Source organism: Alosa sapidissima, chromosome 12, assembly GCF_018492685.1.
Source record: "Alosa sapidissima isolate fAloSap1 chromosome 12, fAloSap1.pri, whole genome shotgun sequence".
NCBI lineage: Eukaryota > Metazoa > Chordata > Actinopteri > Clupeiformes > Clupeidae > Alosa > Alosa sapidissima.
Window position 1 is genome coordinate 11,511,508 of NC_055968.1, and position 24,812 is coordinate 11,536,319.

A 24,812-nucleotide genomic window follows, 5' to 3' on the forward strand; every position below is an offset into this window, starting at 1 on the left:
ATCCACTAGAGGGCGCTGGGGACGATTTCTGACTGAGCACACTAGTTTTTCTTCATCGCTGAGAACGCACTGAACTGTGATTGGCGGAGATAGTATGTCTGTGAGTATGTTGTCCAATAGGCTTCCGTTTCAAGAGTTCAGAGGTGTCGCTAAAAAAGCTACACCCCCCCCCCCCCTCCTCTCCAAGAGTTGTCAACTGATCATCAGGACCCGACTGTAAACATTCGATAACCTGTCAGATTGGGGTGCGGCTGGTGAATGCGTTTGTTGACGAGACGGTAAGAATGTTGTAGCCTACAGCAGACTAATGAGAAGGGATCTGATCTGCCATTGTTTCAGGTTGTAAAGCTAACGTTACAGGGACGCGGCTACAGTAGACTAATTACAGTATGCTACCATCGAGCCATAATAATGCCACTTTTTTCGGACAGCTGCAAGGTTCAGAACTTTTCAAGATTGCTTTTAAACTGTGTCCAATCACATGGGTTTTGTCGACACTAAGGTAGCAACCAAAAGAAGACAAGAATAGCTTCACTGTTGGAATAGCCTTAGGCTATTTACAAGCGTGTGTGCGAAAGTCAATCAAAGTTCATAGCCTACCTCACTTTCGCGGCACGATACAAACGCATGCACATGATCCACCTCCCTCTGTCAATGGATCCACACATATTGTTTGGTTTCCCCGACGCTGGGATAGGAGAGATAACCTAGGCTACTTAAAAGGTGCAGTGAATAGGCTGGTAGTACCTGTCTGTAGGCTCCTGTGTAGCGTGGAAGGCATAGTAGGGCCTATGCATTCATGCATATTTGGAAAAGGGCAGCCAACCTCTATTTTCATTTTAGACTGAACTTATTTGCACAATACTTTGATTATGGTGTGGTGCTGAGGACGCAGGGTTTATTAATGTTGGTCACATTTATGTGAATCCAGCTGTGGACCCATTTGTAGCTAACCTCTTCATTCTAAGACTGAGATAACCGATCTGTGATGTGGTTGGCTGATATCAGCATCATACGTCTCTTCTTTAAAATAGGTTTGATTAAAAACAGTAAAAAAGGTCAAATCAGAAGAAGGATTGTGTTAGTCATACCCTGTCCTGTCAGGCAGGGTCATATCTAATCATGTGAGTAATGGAGTCATTATCTATTAGGTACCATTGCTAGTTCACAATTCAAAGTCAAATATAGCCTACCATCACCAACCAGTTAATAGAGGAAACATGAGAGAAACATTGGTTACAAAGCGTTGCTACAGGCCCTGATTCCAGTATGATCAGGAAAGAGTCAGAGTCATCTTGTTCCTCCAGCTAACCAGAATCAATGTGTGTGGGTGTGTGTGTGTGATATCATTCAGCTCCTCCTTCTATTTTGCACTATAAGAATGGGTCCAGGAAATGACTGTGCATTTTCCAGGGCTCTAGCACAGGTGAGGGTTGCTGAACTTGTATTTGTATTTTTATATGTGTGTGTGTGTGTCTCAGTGCCTAAGTGTAACTCCTCCTGATGATTGTCAGCCGGTTGACGTGTAGAGCGCTGACCTCCCACCTATGTGCTGGACGAGGCCGGTTGAGAGTAGAGATGACTCGTCCAAGCTCAGGTAACACACACACACACACACACACACACACACACCTACTCACACACGTTTACTGCACACATCTCTGTTATAGGTGCATTCCAGATGTAACCCACATTTATGTCTGTAACTCTATCGTTAAACTCTCCTATGAGGAAATGCACCTCCTGGTATTTGGAACACATTGTGTCTATTGTGTGCCACTGACTGATAAGATCATGTTGACTGCTGCCGCATCACAGTACTCAGGAGGTACCTATGGTTAATGCTGAATGCATAAGTATTAATTCAAGGTATTAGTCATACTGCTGAATTAACATGAAGAGTACAGCGTTTGCATCCGTAATCTTGACGGCTGCTCTGATTTCTTCATTGGCCTCTACTTTGCCAAAGCTAATTAGTGAAAGGTTCGTGAAAGCTGATGAACAGCGTCATCTTCCCTTTGAACTGAATTTGTCAAGGGATAAACCATAGTTCTTATAGTTCTGCGGTTACATTTGTTTCATTTGTTACATTTGTAACAAAATGACATTTGTTGACACATGATTGTAGCTTGTCAGATCTGTTTTAAAATGCCCAGGCCACATCCCATCAAACAGACTGTCATGATCAGCATCATCATCTGTTGATCAGGGGTGCGTTTCCCAAAACCATAGTTGCTAACTAAGTTAGTTAGCAACTTTGTTGGTTGCAATGCAATTTCAGCAACAGGTTAGCAACTATGGTTTTGGGAAACACCCCAGGCTAGGTGATTTTGAGAATACAGTGTTATGCTCACTTAGATGCCATAACAAACTAACATTATTTGATTACACTCTATAATAAGGTGCCATAATAAATAGCAAACTAGTAATTACCTAACCCTTTGTTAATATTTGTTAATTGTTACTAAAATATCTATTTGGCACAAGTTAATAGTTTTTTCATCATTAATTAAACATTAGTTGTTTGCATAAAATCTGTATGTTAATGTTTTAACAAATCTATTAACTAATATTGCATTAATATTTGTTAATAGTTAACTAAATGTCGTTTTGGCACTAATTAACAGTTATTTCTTACATTGGTTAAATGTTAAATGTTTATTTACAAACTATATGTTAATAGAAAAGTTAATGACATATTATTATTTAACACATTTTTATTAAACTGTGCTTCTGCCTATCCCAATATGAACCACTCCCCATAGGACCCTTACAATAAAGTTGGTCTGCCTATCCCAATATGAACCACTCCTCATAGGACCCTTACAATAAAGTTGGTTAAGCTTAATTAATACATTAGTAATATATATCTATCAGTGTGGGGCCCCTTATAATAAAGTTGGTTAAGCTTAATATATTAGTAATATAGTAATATACACAGACAGATTATAATACTATATCTACACAGATTAGTAATATACACAGACAGACAACGCTAATGACATGAACAATGTTGACACAGTAGCTTATGTCTCGAAGCGGTATGCTTTGCATTGGGTAGGTTGACTGTGTAAAGCACTCCCCACTTTGTTTTAATTTTGTAACTGTAAAATGTTGTTTAAGTTGAAAACTTGGTAACACTTTATAATAACTACACACAATTCGTCATTTATTAAGCCTTTGTTACATATTAGTTAATGGTTTGTTCATCATTAGTAATTTATTGTTCATACATAATTTATCACAGTTTCCGTCATATTTATCAATCGTTCAATCCTTAGTGTAAACTGCGCCTTTCTCTGCCTTTCTCCGCCCATAAACGCAATTTACGAATGTCCACAACTGAATGGCAGCGCCTACATACAAGCGCAGTTGAATGAAGTTAACTTATGACAACATTAAAAAGAATCAAATGTTTAGCGATCATGAAATAATACCATACATGATAAGATGTAAACAAGCAGGGAGATAATGAAGATCAGTAGTTCTACTCAAACTATTTGTGCAGGTAGGCTATGGATGATTGGTCAAATCTAGCAAGTAGGAAAGTTTAAGTGAATGACTTGAAAGTGAAAGTAAGACATTCGAAAGGCCAACGAAGTTAAAGGTTGCTTTTGGTAGTACAAATTAGCCTGGAAACCAGACTCTCTGACTTCGCAGAGAGTCTGGCCTAGATCCATAGACTGTCCCAGTGACTTCCGTTTTACTTCCGCTACAAGGGACCTATCTTTCAAAAAAATATGAACGGGAGTTAATGGAGAGATAACAATTATTTTTTGGTCCAGTTTGAATTGTGCCACGAATTTCACATATGATGTGTGTGAATTTAAAAAATTATTTTTCACGTCAAGAAAGTACTGTTGTTCGATAGACTTCAAAAGTTATGTTGGTTTTGTGCGAATCCGCTCAGTGGACTACATCTCTCGTCTCGAACGATGTACGTCACCAACGTAATGAAACCAAAGATTGTTGATGAAACGATAAGATTAGCTGTTATGCTAGTTAACGGTTGCATCTTGCTGCCTGCTATGTCACTTAACAGTATGTAATGTACAGTCTATGGACGAATACAACTTACCTGATGTGTTTAATCCTCTGACTCATGGTATTTTCATCGGCAAGGAAAGCCCAATTAAGACCTGTTGCTGGTATGCTTGTACAATCTAGTGTGGCTGTGAATGAGCTAGTGAATGAATAGTAGTTGGAATTACGATCTTTCACAATGTTGTAATTCAATAGTTACGAAACAAACTGCAAATGTCTTTACATGAAAAATTGTCTTTAAAATTGACAAACATCATATAGGTAATTCAAGGCACAAGTCAACCGGGACCAGAAAATAATTTCTTTTTCGCCATAGACTGGCGTTCAAATTTTTTTGAAAGATAGGTCCCATGGAGGCAAGTGGAAGTGGCATCACTGGGACACTCTATAGGCGTTTGTTTATTTCCGGGTGGGAGGGCACAGTTTGAGGTTTAAAATCATTGGAGTTCCTTTGAACCAATCACTAATAACCGGCGTTTCGTCATACAGAGAAGTTTCTCTGCAGCACGCCCCTAACAAGTATGGGTGCATCTTATCAGCAAACAATCACACGTTTCATCTGTGTAACTCTCGCCAAAATGCATCATATAGTGTTTTGTGAATGTACCCAAGTCAAACTTTCATATAAATGCATAAGTACGTCCAAAGCGCCACTTTTAAGCTTGTATGCGTTGTCGTTTTCGGGTGAAATTACCTTTTGAATGGGATTCCTATAGGGCTACTACTTTTTTTCAAATACTATGAAGGCTCGACACAACATGAAACTTTGATCGAAGTATCATCAGTGTCTCTACACATGAACTCGAGCATTGAGAACATTGTTGGTGTACACAGAGTTTACTAAAAGAGAGGTTTTGAACTAGCCTGACGAGCCAGACCCACAATAAAATGTAGGGTCTGGGCACTCACCGTTCGCAGTGCTCAGTCCGAGGGGCGGGATAATCAGTTGTCTTTCAAATACCCTCTGCACGCAATAGGACAGCGGCAGCGCTATGAGTCCCATGCGTTTCCCACCAGCGGAGCTAGTTGGCTAGTTCAAACGTTTGCCAACTTAATAAAAGCTTAACTCGTGTCACACTGTTCGCCAACAGTAACATCCATCTTATTTTTCAAGTAGCAGGGAATTCAAGCTAAACCGTTGCAACTCTGCCATCAATCATTATGTTAAGCCCACCTAACGACTCTATACACGATTTCATTGGTCTGATTAAGTTTCGATTTCAGGAGCTCACAAGCCAACGGAGAGTTGCTAGACTAGCCACTAGGGGCGTGTCTAGATTTCTAGGCTAGTTTTGAACAACTCACTTGTTTTTTTCTGCTCGCTGCCATCTTGCGAGTGAGTTGTCCAAAATCTTTCTTTTTAGTAAACTATGTGTACACGAGCAATGTTCTTAATGCTCGAGTTCATATGTAGAGACACTGATGATGCTTCGATCAAAGTTTCAAGTTATGTCGAGCCTTCTTAGTGTTTGAAAAATAGCGATTTTGACCCGACCATGTAGCCTACTAAACTACAGTTTGACTCGGGTACGTTCGTAGCCTATTTCAAGTGACAAAATCTATGACTAAAGTTTAGCTGACGATATAACATCCTACTCCACTTTGACTTTGTTCATGACACTCCTGTTAATAGGCTAAACTATTATTTACATTTGCTCAAAGATTTCATAAGTATAAGTCCTTTTCGCTCCCTACGTTGATGTATTCCAAGCGATCTGCTTCAGGGGCGGGGACGTAGTAATTGAAACACCATGCCTGGGTACGTAATCGCTCTCAGGGACGCCCTCTGTTTGCTGGTTGGTCGGCTGCCCAACTGCCGAAGTAAACGAGCGTGAATCAACCTATTCCAGACGGAGTACTGTAGGGAGAAGAAATCGACCGGAAGTACGTAGGCAGGCCGAGGCCAGGCTAAGTACAAATACTTTCACCACAAAAACTGGTGCTCCCTTTCAGACCCCACGTCCATTGGAATGGACATGACATATTTTTGGGTCTAAACCAATGAAAATCTGTGATTTCACCATTTTAATTATGCTTTGTAACTGATTGGATCCTGATGACCCAATCAGAATGCAGTTAGGGGCTGTAACTTGATCTGAGAGCACTTCAGACATCAGACAAGCATGGCTCTGAAGCTAGATAGGAACAGGACTAAGCACCTTTTCCCCCTCATAAGTATAAATTTATGTTTATGATAGCCTAACCAATTTGCACTCAGTATAATTCTAACAATTGCAGGTGATGATATTTGAAGTTAGTTTGAATATATTTCATAACAGTGTAGTACAGGATTTTAATGTCCATCCCAATGGACATCAGGTGTTGGGAGATGTTAGCCAACACTCATTTAATTAGTGTCACCAGGCAAGATTCTGACATATCCTCAAGACCCAAGCTATAATTTTGAATGCGTTTTTTATTTATTTCAGCTATTTTGGATGAATGTGCACTCATTTTACTAAAATGTGTCGTCATTTTGCTAAATCGTGCTCTCATTTTATAACGAGTGCACTATTTAGTATAACAAGCGCACGATTTAGTAATATGTGCACACAATTTAGTAAAATAAGCGCACATTTTCTGGATATATACCAAAAAATATCTTGCAATGACCGCTCTAGGGTTCCGTACTAACTATGTTACAATCTATTCTCGTTAGTATAACAGTACCCAGAGTACGCTCTGGATGCCCCGAGAGTGTGACACTTTGAATAAATGAACGATAATTCCACCCACACTCCAAATTTACGAATGGTTAAAAGTTTCAGAGTTGGCTCAGAGCACTTGGAGTGGCAATTTACAAACGCACCCTTAGTAAAACAAGTGCATAATTCAGTAAAATGAGCGTATATTATCTTGATACAAAAACAATCTTGCAATGACATCTCCTGGGGGGTGTCATTGCAAGATTTTCTATGTATAGAGAAAACATACACTCGTTTTACTAAATCATGTGCTCGCTTTACTAAATTGTACGCTCGATATACTAGATATTGTGCGCTCGTTTAACTACAGTACATAGTGTGTTCATTTTACTAAGTTTTGCTCTCGTTTTATTTATTTTACTAAATTGTGCGCTCTTTTTCCAAACATTAAAATGAGAATGTGATGAAATAAAATGAGAGTGCAATTTAGCAAATGAGCCCACAATGTAGTAAAATAAACACACTGTTTTGTAAAACAAGTATGTGATTTACAAAATTGAGCGCACAATTTAGTAAAATGAGCACACACACTTTAGTAAAGCACATTCCCTCCATATACACAAACAAATATGTTGCAAACATACCCCGGTGTTCCGTATTGGAACGTGTAATTAAAAAATTTAATTTAACAGTTCAGTTCATAAGACTGTGTGAAAACAACAGTGCAAAAAGCAAAAAACAATGCAAACTGTGTGTGTATATTGAAAACTGCTGAACATTCACCACAGGTATTGTGTGGACGCAATCTGGCACATTAGTTAATGTGCATGTTTTGACTTGCTCATAGACATATAAACACATTCAGACACATGCAAACATTCAGTTCCAAATGTTTAAGTCATATGTGATTATTACTTTCAATACTACTATGTAAAAAACATAGTGTTTTTTCCCTAAGTCCTCATGTCATTTTACACCTATTTAGTCGAGGCGTCCATTAAAAAATAGTTATAAAGACATGATTTAGCAAATAATTATTTTTTCCCCTTTATTTCTACATTGGAGAGGAGTAAAAATCAGCTGAATAATTTTTTTTTGCTCAACAGAAAAAAAAACAGGTCTGAAGGGGCTAAATAGCGATTCTGTTGTCTTTGAAAGGTTCTCTTATTGACGCATTGAACTGCAATTTGGATTAACACCTGCTTTTACAAGGCGGAAGTATTTAGGCGCAGAATAGACGTGCGCTTTCAGGAGCAGTCTTTGTACATACCGCAAAATACATAATTAGGCGCTTTTTACGCTTCCCCTCCCATCTCTTTACGCTAAACTCCCACTTTCCCCTGGATCCTCCCATGAATGCATATGCATGACATGACAAACGCAATCTGCCACTTTAAGCTCCTGCGACAGGCAGTTTGCGCTTTTACATCATTGCGGCCTGTTTGTACATACCTCGCAATGATTTTACACCCACATTATGAAACAAATACGCCTGAAGTGGGCGCAAAAGCGTTAGTACATCTGGCCCTGAGTCTTACATGACTAGCTGTAAACTCCGCTAGCAACTTTCCATGCATTCAGTGTAGTTTAGTTTAGTGAGAAAGTGCAATTCAGTCTAGCAGGAAATTAATGTACATTTAGAGTCTGTCTCAATTGGTGTACTTACGTGAGTACACTTTTGTGTAGTACACTATGTGCACTGTGTGCTTACTGGCGGAGTGCGCAAATTTTAACAAAATCTCCGTGCACTTCACGGAAATGACGATCGCAAACATTTTAATATAACTTTATTGGCGTCCTCAATTCGACAGTGACATGGTCATACTGTGTCAAAACATGAACCGTTTATGTTATAACTTGCTTGTACCTCCGTAAAGTCTGTTTTCCACTGCTGCTGCTTCAGCTTTCTCAACCGCGATTACCACGAGTTTGAAAACGCTCCCTCCCCTTCCGCTATTTGGCCAAGATGGCGTCCGTTAAGGGCGAAAAGTGTCCAGCGTTGCACACTCAGCTTTTTGACCGTTATGAGTGCACCATCCGGGAACTTGCAGCGCCCTTCGTGTCGTTGGAATTTTCAGTGTGAACACCCTCATGCACTCAAATTAGGTATTGTAAGTGCAGAAGTACGCGATTTGAGACACAGTCTTAGTTTAGCATTATGTTCATGTCCGTATGGTCTATGTCTGTGAATGTTTAGTGAGTCTCAGAATATTAATTAACTGTTGTTTTGTGCACCTGAACATTCCATGTCGCATGTCCCCTGACAGTGATGGTATAGGAATGATGCAATATAGCCCATTCAACTACTTATTTTTATTTTGCTTGTGCAGATGCTGTTTTATGTATGCCAGTGCCTGAAGGCATGTTTTGTTTTAAAGGAGAATTCCGGTGTGATATTGACCTAAAGTGTATTGAAACATGATACCGAGTGTGAACGTATGTCTCATAGCCCATCTCAAGGCTCAATGTATCTCCACACTTCATTGGTAGACTTCCGAGGGCCCTGACATTTAAAACGAGACATTGAGAACTTTGAAAAAGCACTGGTAGTTTACTTACAAGATGATTTATACAGACAGTATCTTCACGAAGTTTAGCGTTTGCAGCCATCTTGAATTTAGTCACGATAAGTCGAGCAACGAGTAAGAATGAACAGGTATGATAAGGGATCAGATTCCAAAAATAATTCAGTGGAAATGCATGGATTCCAGTTTCTTCCAGTAGCAGCAACTGGAATCCATGCATTTCCATGCAAGTTCTCAATGTCTCGTTTTAAATGTCAGGGCCCTCGGAAGTCTACCAATGAAGTGTGGAGATACATTGAGCCTCGTAAATGGGTGTAAAACAGTGATTTATTTGCATGGCTAGCCCGATGCCGAAGCACCACTATTGAAAAAGCTGTTGGTAGCATCGGCTAACTAGCGCCAGATTTTGGAGTGCAGGGGACAAGCCGAGATGGGCTATGAGACATACGTTCACACTTGGTATCATGTTTCAATACACTTTAGGTCAATATCACACCGGAATTCTCCTTTAACTTTTCTTAAAGGAATAAATGTGATAAGCCAGTTTTGGTCTCAGTCCCTTCACTGTCTGACTAATAGTTATATATTACTAATATATTAATTAAGCTTAACCAACTTTATTATAAGGGGCCCCACGCTGATAGATATATACTACTAATATATTAATTAAGCTTAACCAACTTTATTATAAGGGTCCCCCATACTGATAGTTATATATTACTAATATATTAATTAAGCTTAACCAACTTTATTATAAGGGGCCCCACGCTGATTGCTATATACTACTAATATATTAATTGAGCTTAACCAACTTTATTGTAAGGGTCCTATGGAGAGTGGTTCATATTGGGATAGGCAGACCAACTTTATTGTAAGGGTACTATGGGGAGTGGTTCATATTGGGATAGGCAGAAGCACAGTTTATTAAAAATTAGTTAAATAATAATATGTCATTAACTTTTCTATTAACATATAGTTTGTAAATAAACATTTAACAAATGATGTAAGAAATAACTGTTAATTAGTGCCAAAAAGATATTTAGTTAACTATTAACAAATATTAATACAATATTAGTTAATAGATTTGTTAAAACATTAACATACATATTTTATGCAAACAACTGATATTTAATTCATGATGAAAAAACTATTAACTTGTGCCAAATAGATATTTTAGTAACAATTAACAAATATTAACAAAGGGTTAGGTAATTACTAGTTTGCTATTTATTATGGCACCTTATTATGAAGTGTTTCTTTATTTGGGTCAAGATCAATGTATCCCATCTAAACAGAGAATGTATTTAGGTCTAAAAAGTGTAGGGCATGCAAACTGTGATACATAATTAATTGAATAATCTAAATTTGTCTAACAAAAGGCATTTGCTACTTTGAAGTTAGGTACTGACACTAACAATGTATAGCTAACATACTAACTGACACTAACAATATATCGTTTACATCTTTGCTGAAATGTTCAAGCAGACATGCTGGCATTTGATGCAGTACCACTTGTGGGAACAGAGGTCAGATCTATTTTCTATGGAAATAAAAGTTTTCAGATGGAAAACTGGATTTTCTTATTAGGTTACGTTTTGTTGAGGTCTGTAAAAACCAAAAACAATTAAGGCATTGGGCTGAATTCAATTAAGGCATTGGGCCGATAACTATTTTATTGAGGTCTTTTCCTCAATAAAATAGCCTACATACAGTATGGTGATACTAAAACAAATATCTTAGGCTTTTACTGCAACAGCATATTCAGTTAGTCTCAGGTAGCAATAATATTCATTGTTAACTAAATTGAGATTGTATCTTATATATTATTTTGTTTTCTCAGAATAATTCTGGGAACAAACTGTAGGCAATACGTTACATGTTATGTCCAGAAACCCAGCAGAACCAACCATGTGTTTACATCATGGTGACATTTGGTTATTGCTTTGATTCATGTTGATCATTTAAGACAACCTGTTCCTGGTAACGTTCAATGGATTTAACATTTTAAAAGAAACATGATGTTACAAAATCCACAGTGGAAAGTTTAATTTATCACCAGAGTACATTGCAAAAAATGTCCCTCCAGATATAAGACACATTTTTAGAAATCTAAGCATACTTGTACTTAAAACAAGCACATTTGGCTGCCAGTGTGTTAAGCAAATTTGTCTTGATAAGACGTCTTGTTATAAGACAGGCTGCCCATTAAATTACCGGTAAGTAAAAAATGATCTCACTGAGAAGGCGTTCGGTAAGTCTCTTTATATTAAAAAGAATACAAACTAGATGTTTTTATCTTAATATACGATTAATAATAACACTTGGTTAGATTAGCAGTTTTTGCAGTGTATAAGACAATCAGCACAGTTGGAATAGGTCTTTCTGCCAGCCATTTATGACATTGACATAGGACCCTTACAGTTCCACAGTTATGCTCTTCTGCTTACTTTTTCTACTTCTGGTAGGATACTAGGGCATAGAATTTAGTGGCCAATATATATTTACATCAGCCCATCCATTAAATGCACACTATAGGCCCTATTTTCGCGACGCAAAACCTGACTCAAAGCGAATTATTATCCTGACGCAAAGTGTATTCCTATCGTACACTCTAGTTTTTCGCCATGCCCTTCTCTTTTATTACACAATGCGCTGAGGGGTGTGGCAATTAACGACACAGGGGTGTGGTCTGGCGCATTATCTACAAATCGTTATCTTATAGGGCAATTCCACACAAAACTGTCACATCCATAACGCTAACACAATGACATGGTATTTAGTTGGCTTCATGGGCATGACAGTTTTGCATGGAATTGCCATATACTATCTAAAAAGCATTACGCCACTGACCAAGAAAAACCTGGTCTATAGTGAAAGGCGCATATGAAGCACAGCTGAAGATGCACTGTCACGAGATGTAAGCAGCAACTCCTCCGCTGGATAAATGTCCTTAGGTTTTTTAATCAGTCATTCGAACATTATTGGGGTAAGTGTTTCTTTTTTCAGGCATGTTTTTGATGGTAACCCATTGTCAGTCAATAGTGAAAGTAATTAACTGTGTATAACTGTTTTGTCGTTGACATTGACACCACAGTGAAGTTAGTTTCACTTTGCCTATGAGTTCAAATAATAGACGAGTACAGATGTGTGTAGGCCATACTCTGCTAGGTTTTAGTAAAGCATAGTGTAGTGGAATACTTGTTTCATACGGTCTTGCATGCAAGCAGATTACTTCAATTGTGCCGCTGACTATCAAAATACCAATGCGCTGCTTGAAGTTGCATTGCTGGCTGTTAAAGGGAATGACTATGTCATTTTCATTGGTTTAAAGGATGTTACGCCCAAAACTCACCCATGACTGATTAAGAAACATAAGAATCGACTTGTTGCGCCAGGCGTCCGACGTTTGATAACAAAACCACCCCCAATGTGGACTGGACAAACCCCTAAGCTATTCGCGAGTGACCATGCCTTTCAGATCACCGAGATAGAGCCCTAAGATTCATTACCATGATGGCTATCCATTACAACGGCTAACCAATGTGGGGACTATGTAGTGGTATAGGGCCACCTGGCCATTTTTAATGCCTGCTTTTGAATAATAGAGAATAAGCTGGGGGGAGAGAGGGGGGGGGGGGGGTAATTTGTCTGAGTTGGCAGAGAGAGGGGGGGGGGGGGTAATTTGTCTGAGTTGGCAGAAGAAGGAGAAGGTGAGGAAGACATAGAGTGAGGAAGGCAGAGAGAAGCGGTAGGCTGAACGAACAATGGACATTATGCCTTGCCCTTATTCGGTCTCTGTGGCAGACACATGGGCATACATGCGTGTTTTTCTCACCAGTGCAGATAGTGATCATCGTTGTCGTGCACTCTAACTGTGGGCGCATTGTTCACTAATCAACCAACACCACAATAGCACTCCTGAGCCGAAGGTGCTGTGACAATAGCTCCATAGACGAGTAAAGTATATCTCTCTCTCTCACACACACACACACACACACACACACACACACACACACACACACACACACACACACACACACACACACACACATTAAGTGTGTGTGTGCACTCAAAGTTTTGTTCAATAAGGTGGTTTCCCAATTGAGTTACTGAATGCCTTGATAAGTCAGCCACTTCCTTGATCCCTACTCCTTGATCCATGTGATACATTTTGTCTAACAATAAGTTACAAATCTACTTCAGATCTCTTGAAAAGCTACTGTGTGTTCATTGGGTGTGTGTTTTAAACAGGATTGCCATTGAATGCATTTCAAAATGTCCAATGATGACTCTGCGTGAACAGTGCACTGCATGGTGACATTGAACAGACCAACAATAGCTTGAATTCAGCCCAATGCCTTAATTGTTTTTGGTTTTTACAGCTATAAACATATTGTAAATTGTAGATGAATTAATGGGTTATGGTTGAGGTACTTGATGTTGGTGCAAATTAAAAATAAAAATTGCTGCATTTTGACCAAACTCCTGGGGAAATTATCTATATCGATAACTCCCTGGTATGCTGCCTATGTATTAGTATGAGAGCTTGTTTATGTACATTTTCTGTGTGTGTGTGTGTGTGTGTGTGTGTGTGTGTGTGTGTGTGTGTGTGTGTGTGTGCGTGTGTGTGCGCGCGCGCACGTGCAGACCTAGCAGAGTTCCGTAAAATATTTGCCAAAGCACAACATATTGCTATCATCACCGGATCAGGAGTCAGCGCTGAGAGCGGAGTGCCTACATTCAGAGGAGAAGGGGGCTACTGGAGAAAATGGCAGGCACAGGTACACACACATACACACAGACACACACACATAGAGAGAGAGAGAGAGAAAGAAAGAAACACAACGGCCAAGACTAATTGACATGTATCATACATAAGCACACACGCATGGACATGGAATCACTACAAAAGTCATGCCATTTACACCCTGGTGGATGTACAGCGACATTCTCACACACACACACACACACACACACACACACACACACACTATAATTGGCATTATGAATAAAATACTAGTTGAACTATAACTGTGTGATTGATATTTGATGATCAGTCATGAAAATTAGCCCATAAATAAATAAAGTAGCCTGACCTTTCCTGTCAGTGTGTCAAGTACATTTTGAAAATGAAAATCAATGATTCTGAGGGCCAGATGTACGTACATTTGCGAACGTAGCGTTATCAGCGTCATGGACAAACTGCAAATTGTGAACGCTGTCAGACCCAAGTTTCCGTAGTATTTATCAAACTAGTGTAAACTGCGCCTTTCTCCGCCCATAATAGCAGTTTACGAACGTCCACAACTGAATGGCAGAGCCTATACAAGCGCAGTTGAATGAAGTTAACTGATGACAACATTAAAAAGAATCAAACGTTTAGCGTAAGACATTCGAAAGGCCAACGAAAGTTAAGGTTGCTTTTGATAGTACAAATACTTACAAAACTGGTGCTCTAAATAGCGATTCTGTTGTCTTTGAAAGCTTCTGTTATTGATGCATTGAACTACAATTTGGATTAACACCTGCTTTTACAAGGCGGAAGTAATTAGGCGCAGAATAGACGTGCGCTTTCAGGAGCAGTCTTTGTACATACCGCAAAATACATAATTAGGCGCTTTTTACGCTTCCCCTCCCATCTCTTTACGCTAAACTCCCACTTTCCCCTGGATCCTCCCATGAATGCATATGCATGACATGACAAACGCAATCTGCCACTTTAGGCTCCTGAGACAGGCAGTTTGCGCTTTTACATCATTGCGGCCTGTTTGTACATACCTCGCAATGATTTTACATGCACGTTGCGAAACAAATACGCCTGAAGTGGGCGCAAAAGCGTTAGTACATCTGGCCCTTTTTGTCTCTCTCTCTCTCTCTCTCTCTCTCTCTCTCTGGTTGTTATTCCCTTTCTCTTTGTCTTGCTCCTATTTTCCCTTATTTTCTCTTTTCTCTCTCTTACTCTAATTTTCTCCCCCTTTTCTCAACTCTGATCACTAATCTCGCTTTATCAACCCCACTATCCTTCTTTCCCTCTCTCTCTCTTTTTTCTTTCTCTCTCTCCCCATCTCCCTCTCTCTCTCTTCCCCACTTTTCTTTTTCTCTTCATCACTCTCACTCTTTCCTTCTCTCTCTCTCTCTCTCTCTTTCAGGATTTGGCCACTCCTTCAGCGTTTTCTCGTTCTCCATCATTGGTGTGGGAATTCTACCACTATCGACGTGAAGTCATGCTTTCAAAAAAGCCCAATGCAGCCCACATCGCCATCGCTGAGTGTGAGACTCGACTGTCCAAACAGGTAAGAGCGCACGTGCCCGTACACACACGTGCCCGTACACACACTGTGAAAACACACTCTCACGCAAATGAAACCCTCTTGTGTTGTAGGGCCGTTCTGTGGTGGTGATCACCCAGAACATTGACGAGCTGCATCGCCATGCGGGCTCCAAGAATGTTCTGGAGCTTCATGGTAAGAGCCTGGCCTTTAGGCCCTTGCTACCCTGGGCCCGCTACTGAAGCGCTACATTTGGGGAGTGTAAAGATAGTTTTTGAAGACTGGTCTAATTTGTTCGAACATATGCACTGCTATCACGTTTGGTGTAGTCAGTTCCATTGATTGTAGTGAAAGCGAATTGTTGAAGCCGACACTCCGTGATCGGAACATTTCAGTTACCTGTCCCTGTAACAGTGGTGTTTTTCAGCCATGTGCTGTGAAAGATCGTCAGGTGGTGGTTAATCCCTCCCATGCCAGTGGAGGCTGACAAGTCCAGTGCTTATGTCCGGTTTCGGTGCTACTAAGATAAGATAAGATAGATAAGATAAGATAAGACTTTATTTAATCCCACACCGTGAAAATTTACTTGTTACAACAGCCCGGAAAACATGTTCAATAAACGGAAAGGAAAAACATTGGCGAAATATAAAACCAGTATATTTAAAAAAAAAAAAGATACGTAGATGATAAGAATAGCAGATGAGAGTTATAGAGCCCCACTATACTTCTATAATACTATACTACTACTATACTATTAATAGGACAATTGGAAGCACCTTTAACCCATTGTTAGTTTGTGTTATACTCACAAATACCACATACCACAAGTATCAGGTACGTTTTTTCTAACATTTGACAACATCGGATTGGCTGTCAGATAAGCATTGGCTGAGCATTGGCTTGGTTTGATTGGCTGAGATGCAGCTACACTGCATTCCTTTACATCCAATGACTTCTGTGATTTGTATTTATAATAGTGTTGTATTGTAGGCTGTACTTTCCTAAACATTTTAGTTGTTTTATGTCTTTCTATCTCTCTCTCTTTTTGTATGTGTGTGTGTGTGTGTGTGTGTGTGTTCCTCCACAGGAAGCCTTTTTAAGACACGCTGTACAATGTGTGGAAATGTAGCTGTCAACACAAAGAGCCCCATCTGCCCAGCTTTAGAAGGGAAAGGGTCAGAACACTCATCACACATGCACGCACACACACACACACACACATACACACACACACATACACACACACACGCGCACACATGCATGCACACACACACGCACACACACGCACGCACACACACACGCACGCACGCACGCACACACACACACACACACACACACACACACACACACACACACACACACACACACACATACACACACACACACATCCACTCACTCACTGTACATACACAAACACACTCTCACGCACACACACTAACACACATACTATATTGAAGTAATCTTCTTCGTAATAGTCTGAGTCCGGTGGGGGAATGTATGCTGCACATGGCTATGGTGATGCCTAAGGTATTGCGTAGCTTCAGCCATAATTAGTATTTCTCTATTTTGACAACTGATATGTGTTTAGCCAATTTACTATGCACCACACCAAGATACTGTACACACACATTCACACCTTCACTCGTACACACGCACAATACACACATGGCTATGGTTATGGTTATGGATTTAGCAGACGCCTTTGTCCAAAGCGACACATAAATACAAACAACATAATAATATTTAAAATTGAACAGGGAACAGATTAGAATGTAGGTCAAATATAATAAGGAGAATAGTTATAATACACAATAATATCAATTAAATCAATAGCCTAATAAAAAGCAATGGAAAAAAGGGGAAAGGCAATAATAAAACAATAATGTCCATTCAATCAATAATATAAAAACAATGACATGCTAAGACTACATTAAGGAGAATATCAATAATAAACAATAATGTCAAATTAATTAACAGCCCAATTGAAATAAAACAACATTATACAAACCATAACACATAAGCGCTTAAACAACTAAGTATATGTTGAATAGGAATGTCTTTAGACCCCTCGGAGAGCACTGGGCAATTCATTCCACCAACATGGAACCACTGAAGAAAAGAGTCTGGAATTAGACCCGGTTTTCATGACTGGTCGACACAACAGACGCTCACCAGAAGACCGCAGTGGGCGGTTGGGGATGTAAGGCTTGATTATTGAATTAAAATAACTAGGAGCAGATCCAGTTAGTGTCCTATAGGCCAAAGTGAGAGATTTAAATTTAATTCTGGCTACTATAGGGAGCTAATGGAGAGTAACTAGGAGAGGAGTTACATGTGTCCTCTTTGGCTGATTGAAGACCAGGCGTGCTCCAGCATTCTGAATCAGCTGTAATGATCTTGTTACACAAGCGGGTAAGCCAGCTAATAGTGAATTACAATAGTCCAGCTTAGAGATGACCATGGTCTGAACAAAAAGTTGTGTGGAATCTTGTGTCAGATAAGGTCTGATCTTCCTAATGTTGTAAAGCATAAACCGACATGATTTTGCAATAGAATCTATATGCTCAGAGAAGTTAAGTCGGTCATCAATTACAACGCCCAAGTTTCGTGCCAATCTAGTTGGGGTCAGTGAAGTTGAGTCAAGCTGGATGTTAATCTGTTGGGGAATAGCTGTTTTAGCTGGAAACACCAAAAACTCTGCTTCTGAGAGATTAAGCTGAAGGTGCCGATCTTTCATCCAGGCTGAAATATCCTTAAGGCATGCAGAAATCTGGTGGGAAACACTAGAGTCATCAGGTGGGAAAGACAGGTAAAGTTGAGTGTCGTCTGCATAACAGTGATAGTCAAATCCATGGGAGCGAATGGTATCACCTAAGGAAGTGGTGTAAATAGAGAAAAGCAAGGGTCCTAATACTGATCCCTGAGGCACACCTGTGGTGAGGTCATGAGACTTAGATACCTGTCCCTGCCAAGACACGTTGAAAGAACGCCCTTTAAGGTAAGATTCAAACCAATCAAGAGCTTTTCTAGAAATACCCAGTTCAGATAGTATAGATAGGAGAATGTAATGGTTAACAGTATCAAAGGCTGCAGATAAATCTAGTAGAATTAATACTGATGACTGAGCAGAGGACTTAGCTACTCTCAATGCTTCAGTCACAGACAGAAGAGCAGTTTCAGTAGAATGACCACTCTTGAAACCAGACTGCATAGGGTCTAGTAGATTATTCTGATGAAGAAAGTCACAAACTTGCTTGAAGACCACTTTCTCCAAAACCTTTGACAAGAAAGGAAGAAGGGCTGTAGTTCTTCACCTCAGTTGGATTAAGTGTACTTTTCTTTAGCAGAGGTGTAACCCTAGCCTGTTTAAAAGAATAAGGAACTATTCCAGAACTGAGTGAAGCATTAAATACATGTGTGATTGCTGGTAGAACAGCGGGTGAGATAGACTGTAGAAGAGTGGACAGGACAGGATCTAATGGGAATGTTGTTGGACGACTTCGCTGAAGCAATTGAGAGACTGCTTCCTCATCAAGAGGAGAGAAAGAGTCCAATGACACATACACACATTCATTCACAAACATACCCACACAAACACACACTCCGGCATTCACACACTCCCTTTGCAAGACATTTTGTGCTTTTAACAGTCTGATTCCCACATCTCCTCATGTGTGTTTCCTTAGCGCACCGGATCCAAAGGCAGAAGATGCCCGCATCTCGGTGGAGAACCTGCCTAGGTTTGTGTGTGTGTGTGTGTGTGTGTGTGTGTGTGTGTGTGTGTGTGTGTGTGTGTGTGTGTGTGTGTGTGTTTGTGTGTTTGTGTGTGTGTGTGTGTGTGTGTGTGTGTGTGTGTTTATCCTGTTTCTAAAACTGCATGATGACACTGAAATGACTAGTGATCTATTTCACGCATTCTACTGTTTGGCTTGCTATACAGCCTTTCACCAGCTGGGGGCAATGTTGTGTAAAATCAGGTAGTTCTGTGTAAAATCAGGTAGTTCAGCCTTCATCAACTAGAGCAGGAGCTCCATGCTCATCTAGATCCCCCAGATCTCCAAGACGGCATTGTCCTGTCAAGAAGGACAGAGTTACTGGCAGAACCTGTTTATTATTATTATTATTATTATTATTATTATTATTATTAGTAGTAGTAGTAGTAGTAGTAGCAGTATTTATATAAATAATTTTTAAGTACCTTTTAAGGGCACTGTACAATTAATATGTTTAATGACTTTATACATCACATACAAATAGAAGCACAAATCAGTGCCGCCGCTACCACCACACACATCATGCATTCGGGCACCAAGGGACACAGGGGGTACCGATATTTAGGCAATATTAGTAGCTCTACTGCAAACTGCTTTTCACTCATACAGAATGTTTACAATGTCAAAATGCACCAACAGCATGTTACATTAGGATGATACTTTTCGGGTCCTCTCTCACCATTAAGATCTAACTTGAACGTAATGCTACTCCATTTAATTCAAACGCGCCTGAGTGCGCTCGAGAGGAAGAGAGAGAGGCAGGCAGGTTCCAGCTTGTCTGGCTTGTCATTGTTGATAATTGATATCTTCTTTTTAATATAAGAAACTTTTAAAAGGAAATCATGAAGGCAACAAAGACAAGGCTAAAAGAGATTGCAGAGTTATCCGGTTCCCACTACTAACCAGTTATAAACTGTTAGAGCCAGGGAACTTTGACATAGGCTGCACTCACTGTGATTTGGAAAATGGACAAGAATATGAAGAGTGGTCTTTGCGTTTGTGTAATAGAACTAGTGATTCTTCAATCATTTGTTTGCCTTCATGAAGACTGTTTAACGAGTTTGTGGACTAGCCATAGGCTATATTTGAATGGAGCTAGCAAAAGATTATTATGAGAACCATGTAGACACAATGCTCTGTGACAGTGCACCATTTATAGATGAGTTTAAAAACAGCATCAAATGAGTAGTATTTCTTAAGAAAATAATATGGGGCGTGCACCACAAAATGAGTCCAGTTTGATAAAAAAAAATTATTGGATTATTTATTGGATATTCATAATCCACAGACCTTAGGGTTTAAAACAAGGGCTCATTTGTTCAATTCCATTTAGCCAACCCAGAGATATTGGCCAAAAAGAAAATCAGCTTTAAAGTTTGTAAAGTGTAAATGAGCGCAGCTTCTAAATGCTCCATTCATGCAGGCGGTAAAACTCGTGAGGCATTCGTAACTTGTGAGGTAGCCTATAATGTTCGATCAACTTCACGACGACAAGGACAAAAATAGCCTAATGTTTTCGTTTTTAAATAGGCCGCCAACTCAAAAAAAAAATTGAATCGGACCAATCGGGTGCAATCTCCGTGATGAATCTGGTCAGCAACAAATGTTTAGGTGGCTGTTTCTTCTCCTAAATCTCTTGGCTAAAATAGAAAATTTCATCAGAATAATTACGAGTGGACAGACTATTCATGATGACATCTTGCAGAGGCCAAAAGCCAAAACACAAAGTTATCAGACCAAAGAAAACAGAAACTTTCCTGTTCTCACATACAGCAAGCGTCTGAACGAGGAAGGAAAACGTCAACTTTATCAAAACTTCAATGCGCAGCATACACATTTGGCCTTCAAAATCATATTTTTAGGTCGTTTTACAGTAAGATATGTCAATGAGTGATAGAAAAGAGGTTAAGTGGTGGTGTTCGTGATGAAATTAGAAAATACATATTTTAGTCATTTTCAACACTCTGCATTCAGATCGCTATATCTCGAAATGGATTTCCGCGACACTGGACTCATTTCATCGTGGCACACCCCATATGCCATATGTTAAAATATTATATAAAATATTAAAATTATGGGGGAGGGGGTTGCACAAATGGCCAGCAGTATCACTGGCACAAATGCAGAGGGCATTAGAAGACTATACACTATTTAACAGTAAGTGTGTGGCCTATACAAATCTAGACATGGTTGAATAGTCCAAACTCTGCCCAGGATGGCGTGAGGACAGAGACCAATTGGATGTGTGTGTGTGTGTGTGTGTGGATGTCAGAATGCGTGTGTGTATGTGTGTGTGTTAGACATTTGCTTTTCTCTTTGTACTTTGTAGCTAGTTGAGTGTGGGAGCAGGACTCATTCATAGATTTCAAAGGCAACATAAAGTTCTTGTGTAAATGTGGTGCATTAACATTACATTTAGTCATTTTGCTGACGATTCTTTCTAAAACGAAAGGGAAACAATCATTCTTTCTTAAACGAAAGGGAAACAATCAATTCAGGCGAAGTTAAAGGAAAATTCTGGCGATTTTTTACATAGATCTCTGTTTCTCGAGGTCACCACCAAGTCATTTTGAAAAAAAAAAACGAGTGTAAAGTGTTGTACTGTAGCTGCCTGGGTAGCTATAGGTAGAACCGGAGCCTCATAGATATCTCTCTAGAGCTATAGGTAGAACCGGTTGTTTTCATTTGTTTTTCATACCGACAGTACTCGGTTACCTCAAGAAACCTCCAGATCTATGTGAAAAATCCAGATCTATGTGAAACATCGAGATCGATGTGAAAAATCCAGATCTATGTGAAACCTCCAGATCTATGTGAAAAAGCCAGATCTATGTGAAAAATCCAGATCTATGTGAAAAAGCCAGATCTATATCTATGTGAAAAATCCAGACCTATGTGAAACCTTGAGATCTATGTGAAAAATCGCCGGAATTCTCCTTTAAGTGAAGGTAAGGAAAAAGAGGGACAGTCATGGGTTGTGGTCAGTGCTAGATTAAGCATGTCCAGCTGTTAGTAGTGCTAGGAGAGGAGGTAATAGAGAGGGACGCCCCTGCTCTGGTAAACACTGGTAGCATGTTCCACCGATGGGAAACTGCAGATGAGAAACGTTTGGGTTGCCATAAGTGTACGTGTAGCAGAGCCAGGCGGTGTACGTTGGGGGAGCACAATGGTTGGGTGCAAAACTGAAAACTCCTTTTTAGGCAAGCAATATCATTTGAATTTAATGCAGGTGGCTAGTAGCCAGTGGTGGTGGGGCAACTTTGTTAGCAATATTGCTGGGCAACCACATAACCAGTTCCATTTATTCTAATTGGATGATTATGACGATTTGCCAACTGATGATTTCATTTTTCCAGAAAAGAAATTGTTGGCCAATATCAATGGGAACATACCAGAACCACAGTTATGAGGAGCCTTGCTGCGCAGCATTGCTCAAAAAGTTGTCCCATGTATCATCATGCTTAGGGGCGGTGGTAGTGTAGTGGTTAAGGAGCTGGGCTAGCGTGCAGTAGCCTGAAAGTTGTCGGTTCAATTCCCGGCTTCCACCGTTGTGCCCTTGAGCAAGGCACTTAACCCCAAGTTGCTCCGGGGACAACTTGTAATATACAGTAGCTGACATATGTAAGTCACTTTGGTCAAGAAGTGTCTGCTAAATGTAATGTAATGTAATGTAATGTAATCATCAGTTTAATAGTCAGAACACTTTTTAGAAAAGACTTCAATGGCTAAGCATTGAAGCTTGGTCAGCGAGTTTACATAACTGCAGTAGACAATCTTTGTGTGGTATTTGCGTGGGTGTTGGTGTGTGTGTGAGAGAGAAGGAGTGGGGGCAAGTCTTCAGTTTAACCTAGATATTCATTCTTGTGTACTGGTGTAACAGTTGAAAAGAACGTTCTCATTGTTCTGTCTACTCAGAGTGTCTTGTCCTGTTCAGAATGTGCCAAATTACAAAATGAAACTGTCCTCAAAAACATACTGTGTGTGTGTGTGTGTGTGTGTGTGTGTGTGTGTGTGTGTGTGTGTGTGTGTGAACCATAGATGTGAACAATCTGGTTGTAATGGACTGTTGCGCCCAAACGTGGTCTGGTTCGGGGAGACACTAGACTCCGACGTCCTGACGGCGGCAGAGAAGGAGCTTGACATGTGTGACCTCTGCCTTGTGGTGAGTGGTGTGCGTGTGTGCGTAACCTTTGATGCCTCTCTCACCACTTCAGTTGTAATATTGATAAAACTTTGTACACACTTTGTACAAACTTTGTTCCCTATTGTGCATTGCTCATTGTGACCTGATTGAGTGCACTGTAGAGTGTGCAGTGTTAGTCAGAGTGTGTGTGTGTGTGTGTGTATATAGAGTGTGTGTGTGTGTGTGTGTGTAGAGTGTGCAGTGTTGATCAGGGCCATGTTAATAAAGATAATGGACTATGAGCCCCTAGTGCCTATTGGTCTCCCACTGAGCCATCTCTCATTTCCAAATGTGTTTATTTGTTGTGTCTGTCTGTGTGTGTGTGTGTGTGTGTGTGTGTATCTGTGAGTGTGTTGGTGTGTGTGTTTGTGTGTGTGTCTCTCTCTCTCTCTCTGTGTGTGTCTGTGTGTTTGTGTGTGTGTGTGTGTTTACAGGTTGGCACCTCGTCTATAGTCTACCCTGCTGGCATGTTTGCACCTCAGGTAGCGGCTAGAGGTGTTCCTGTGGCAGAGTTCAACATGGAGGACACCCCCGCTACCATGAGTTTCAGGTGAGACACACACACACACACACCTACACACACACATACACCTACACACACACACACACGCTTTCTCTATCTCTCAGTCAGACTGAGCAGTTATTACACAGATTGTTGTTCATTCTTATTCATGATGTTGTGTGTGTGTGTGTGTGTGTGTATGTGTGTGTGTGTGTGTGTGGGTGGGGGTATGTGATTCCTTCAGGTTTCATTTTGCCGGCCAGTGTGGCAGTACCCTCCCTCCTGCTCTGGAACGTCATGAGACTGAAACCATCTGATCACTGTGTTCTTTCTCTCTTTCTCTATTCTTTTGTTCATTTCCTTTTCCTCCTCCTCTCTCTATCTCTCCCCTCACTCTTATCCTCCCTTTCATTGTGTTGGCTCTACCTTCATCACTCTGTTTTCTCCTCTTCTCCCACCCCCTGTCGTTTCCTTTTCTCTCTGCCTGCACATGTGCTGCTCTCCTCCCAGGAGCGTTCCTCTGGTCTAGCCCCTTTAAATAGCCATGACATGACTGTGGTTGGCTGCGTCTACCACTCTGTGCAACAAAAGTCTTGACAAAATATGTGTGTGTGTGTGTGTGTGTTTGTGTGTGTGTGTGTGTGTGTGTGTGTGTGTGGTTGTCTGTGTGTGTGTGTGTGTTTGTCTGTGTTTGTATGTGTGTGTGTGTGTGTGTGTGTGTGTGTGTGTGGTTGTCTGTGTGTGTGTGTGTGTGAGTGTTCTGGTAATCTGGCAGACTGTGCCTGTGCTTGATCTAATTGTTTGCCATTAAAGTGTGTGTCATCAAAAGGGACTTGAATGGGGATTGAATAAAGAAACCTTTTTGAATTCA

The 24,812-nt window shown here is 40.2% G+C and overlaps 1 protein-coding gene across 3 annotated transcripts; it reads left to right on the forward strand.

Moving 5' to 3' along the window:
- On the forward strand, positions 1-24,812 carry LOC121724949 (NAD-dependent protein deacylase sirtuin-5, mitochondrial-like). Of its 3 annotated transcripts, none has more exons than XM_042111933.1 (10): positions 1-100; positions 1,482-1,597; positions 13,862-13,995; positions 15,364-15,507; positions 15,597-15,678; positions 16,571-16,658; positions 19,170-19,223; positions 23,295-23,418; positions 23,874-23,989; positions 24,186-24,812. In XM_042111933.1, the coding sequence occupies exons 2-10, from the start codon at positions 1,504-1,506 to the stop codon at positions 24,256-24,258; spliced, it is 909 nt and encodes a 302-aa protein (XP_041967867.1). In that variant the 5' UTR covers positions 1-100; positions 1,482-1,503; the 3' UTR covers positions 24,259-24,812. The 3 variants fall into 3 exon arrangements, with proteins under 3 accessions (XP_041967867.1, XP_041967866.1, XP_041967868.1); XM_042111932.1 differs by lacking the exon at positions 1-100 and adding an exon at positions 154-278; XM_042111934.1 differs by lacking the exon at positions 1-100 and adding an exon at positions 1,361-1,426 and having other exon boundaries at positions 1,515-1,597.

What these genes read in the sequence shown, in the direction of transcription:
- LOC121724949 (XM_042111933.1), top strand. Translation starts at nt 1,504, where the DNA reads ATGATTGTCAGCCGGTTGACGTGTAGAGCGCTGACCTCCCACCTATGT. An exon ending in AGACTCGACTGTCCAAACAG is followed by an intron (nt 15,508 to 15,596) that starts GTAAGAGCGCAC and finishes CTTGTGTTGTAG; the next exon opens with GGCCGTTCTGTGGTGGTGAT. An exon ending in TGTGTGACCTCTGCCTTGTG is followed by an intron (nt 23,419 to 23,873) that starts GTGAGTGGTGTG and finishes GTGTGTTTACAG; the next exon opens with GTTGGCACCTCGTCTATAGT.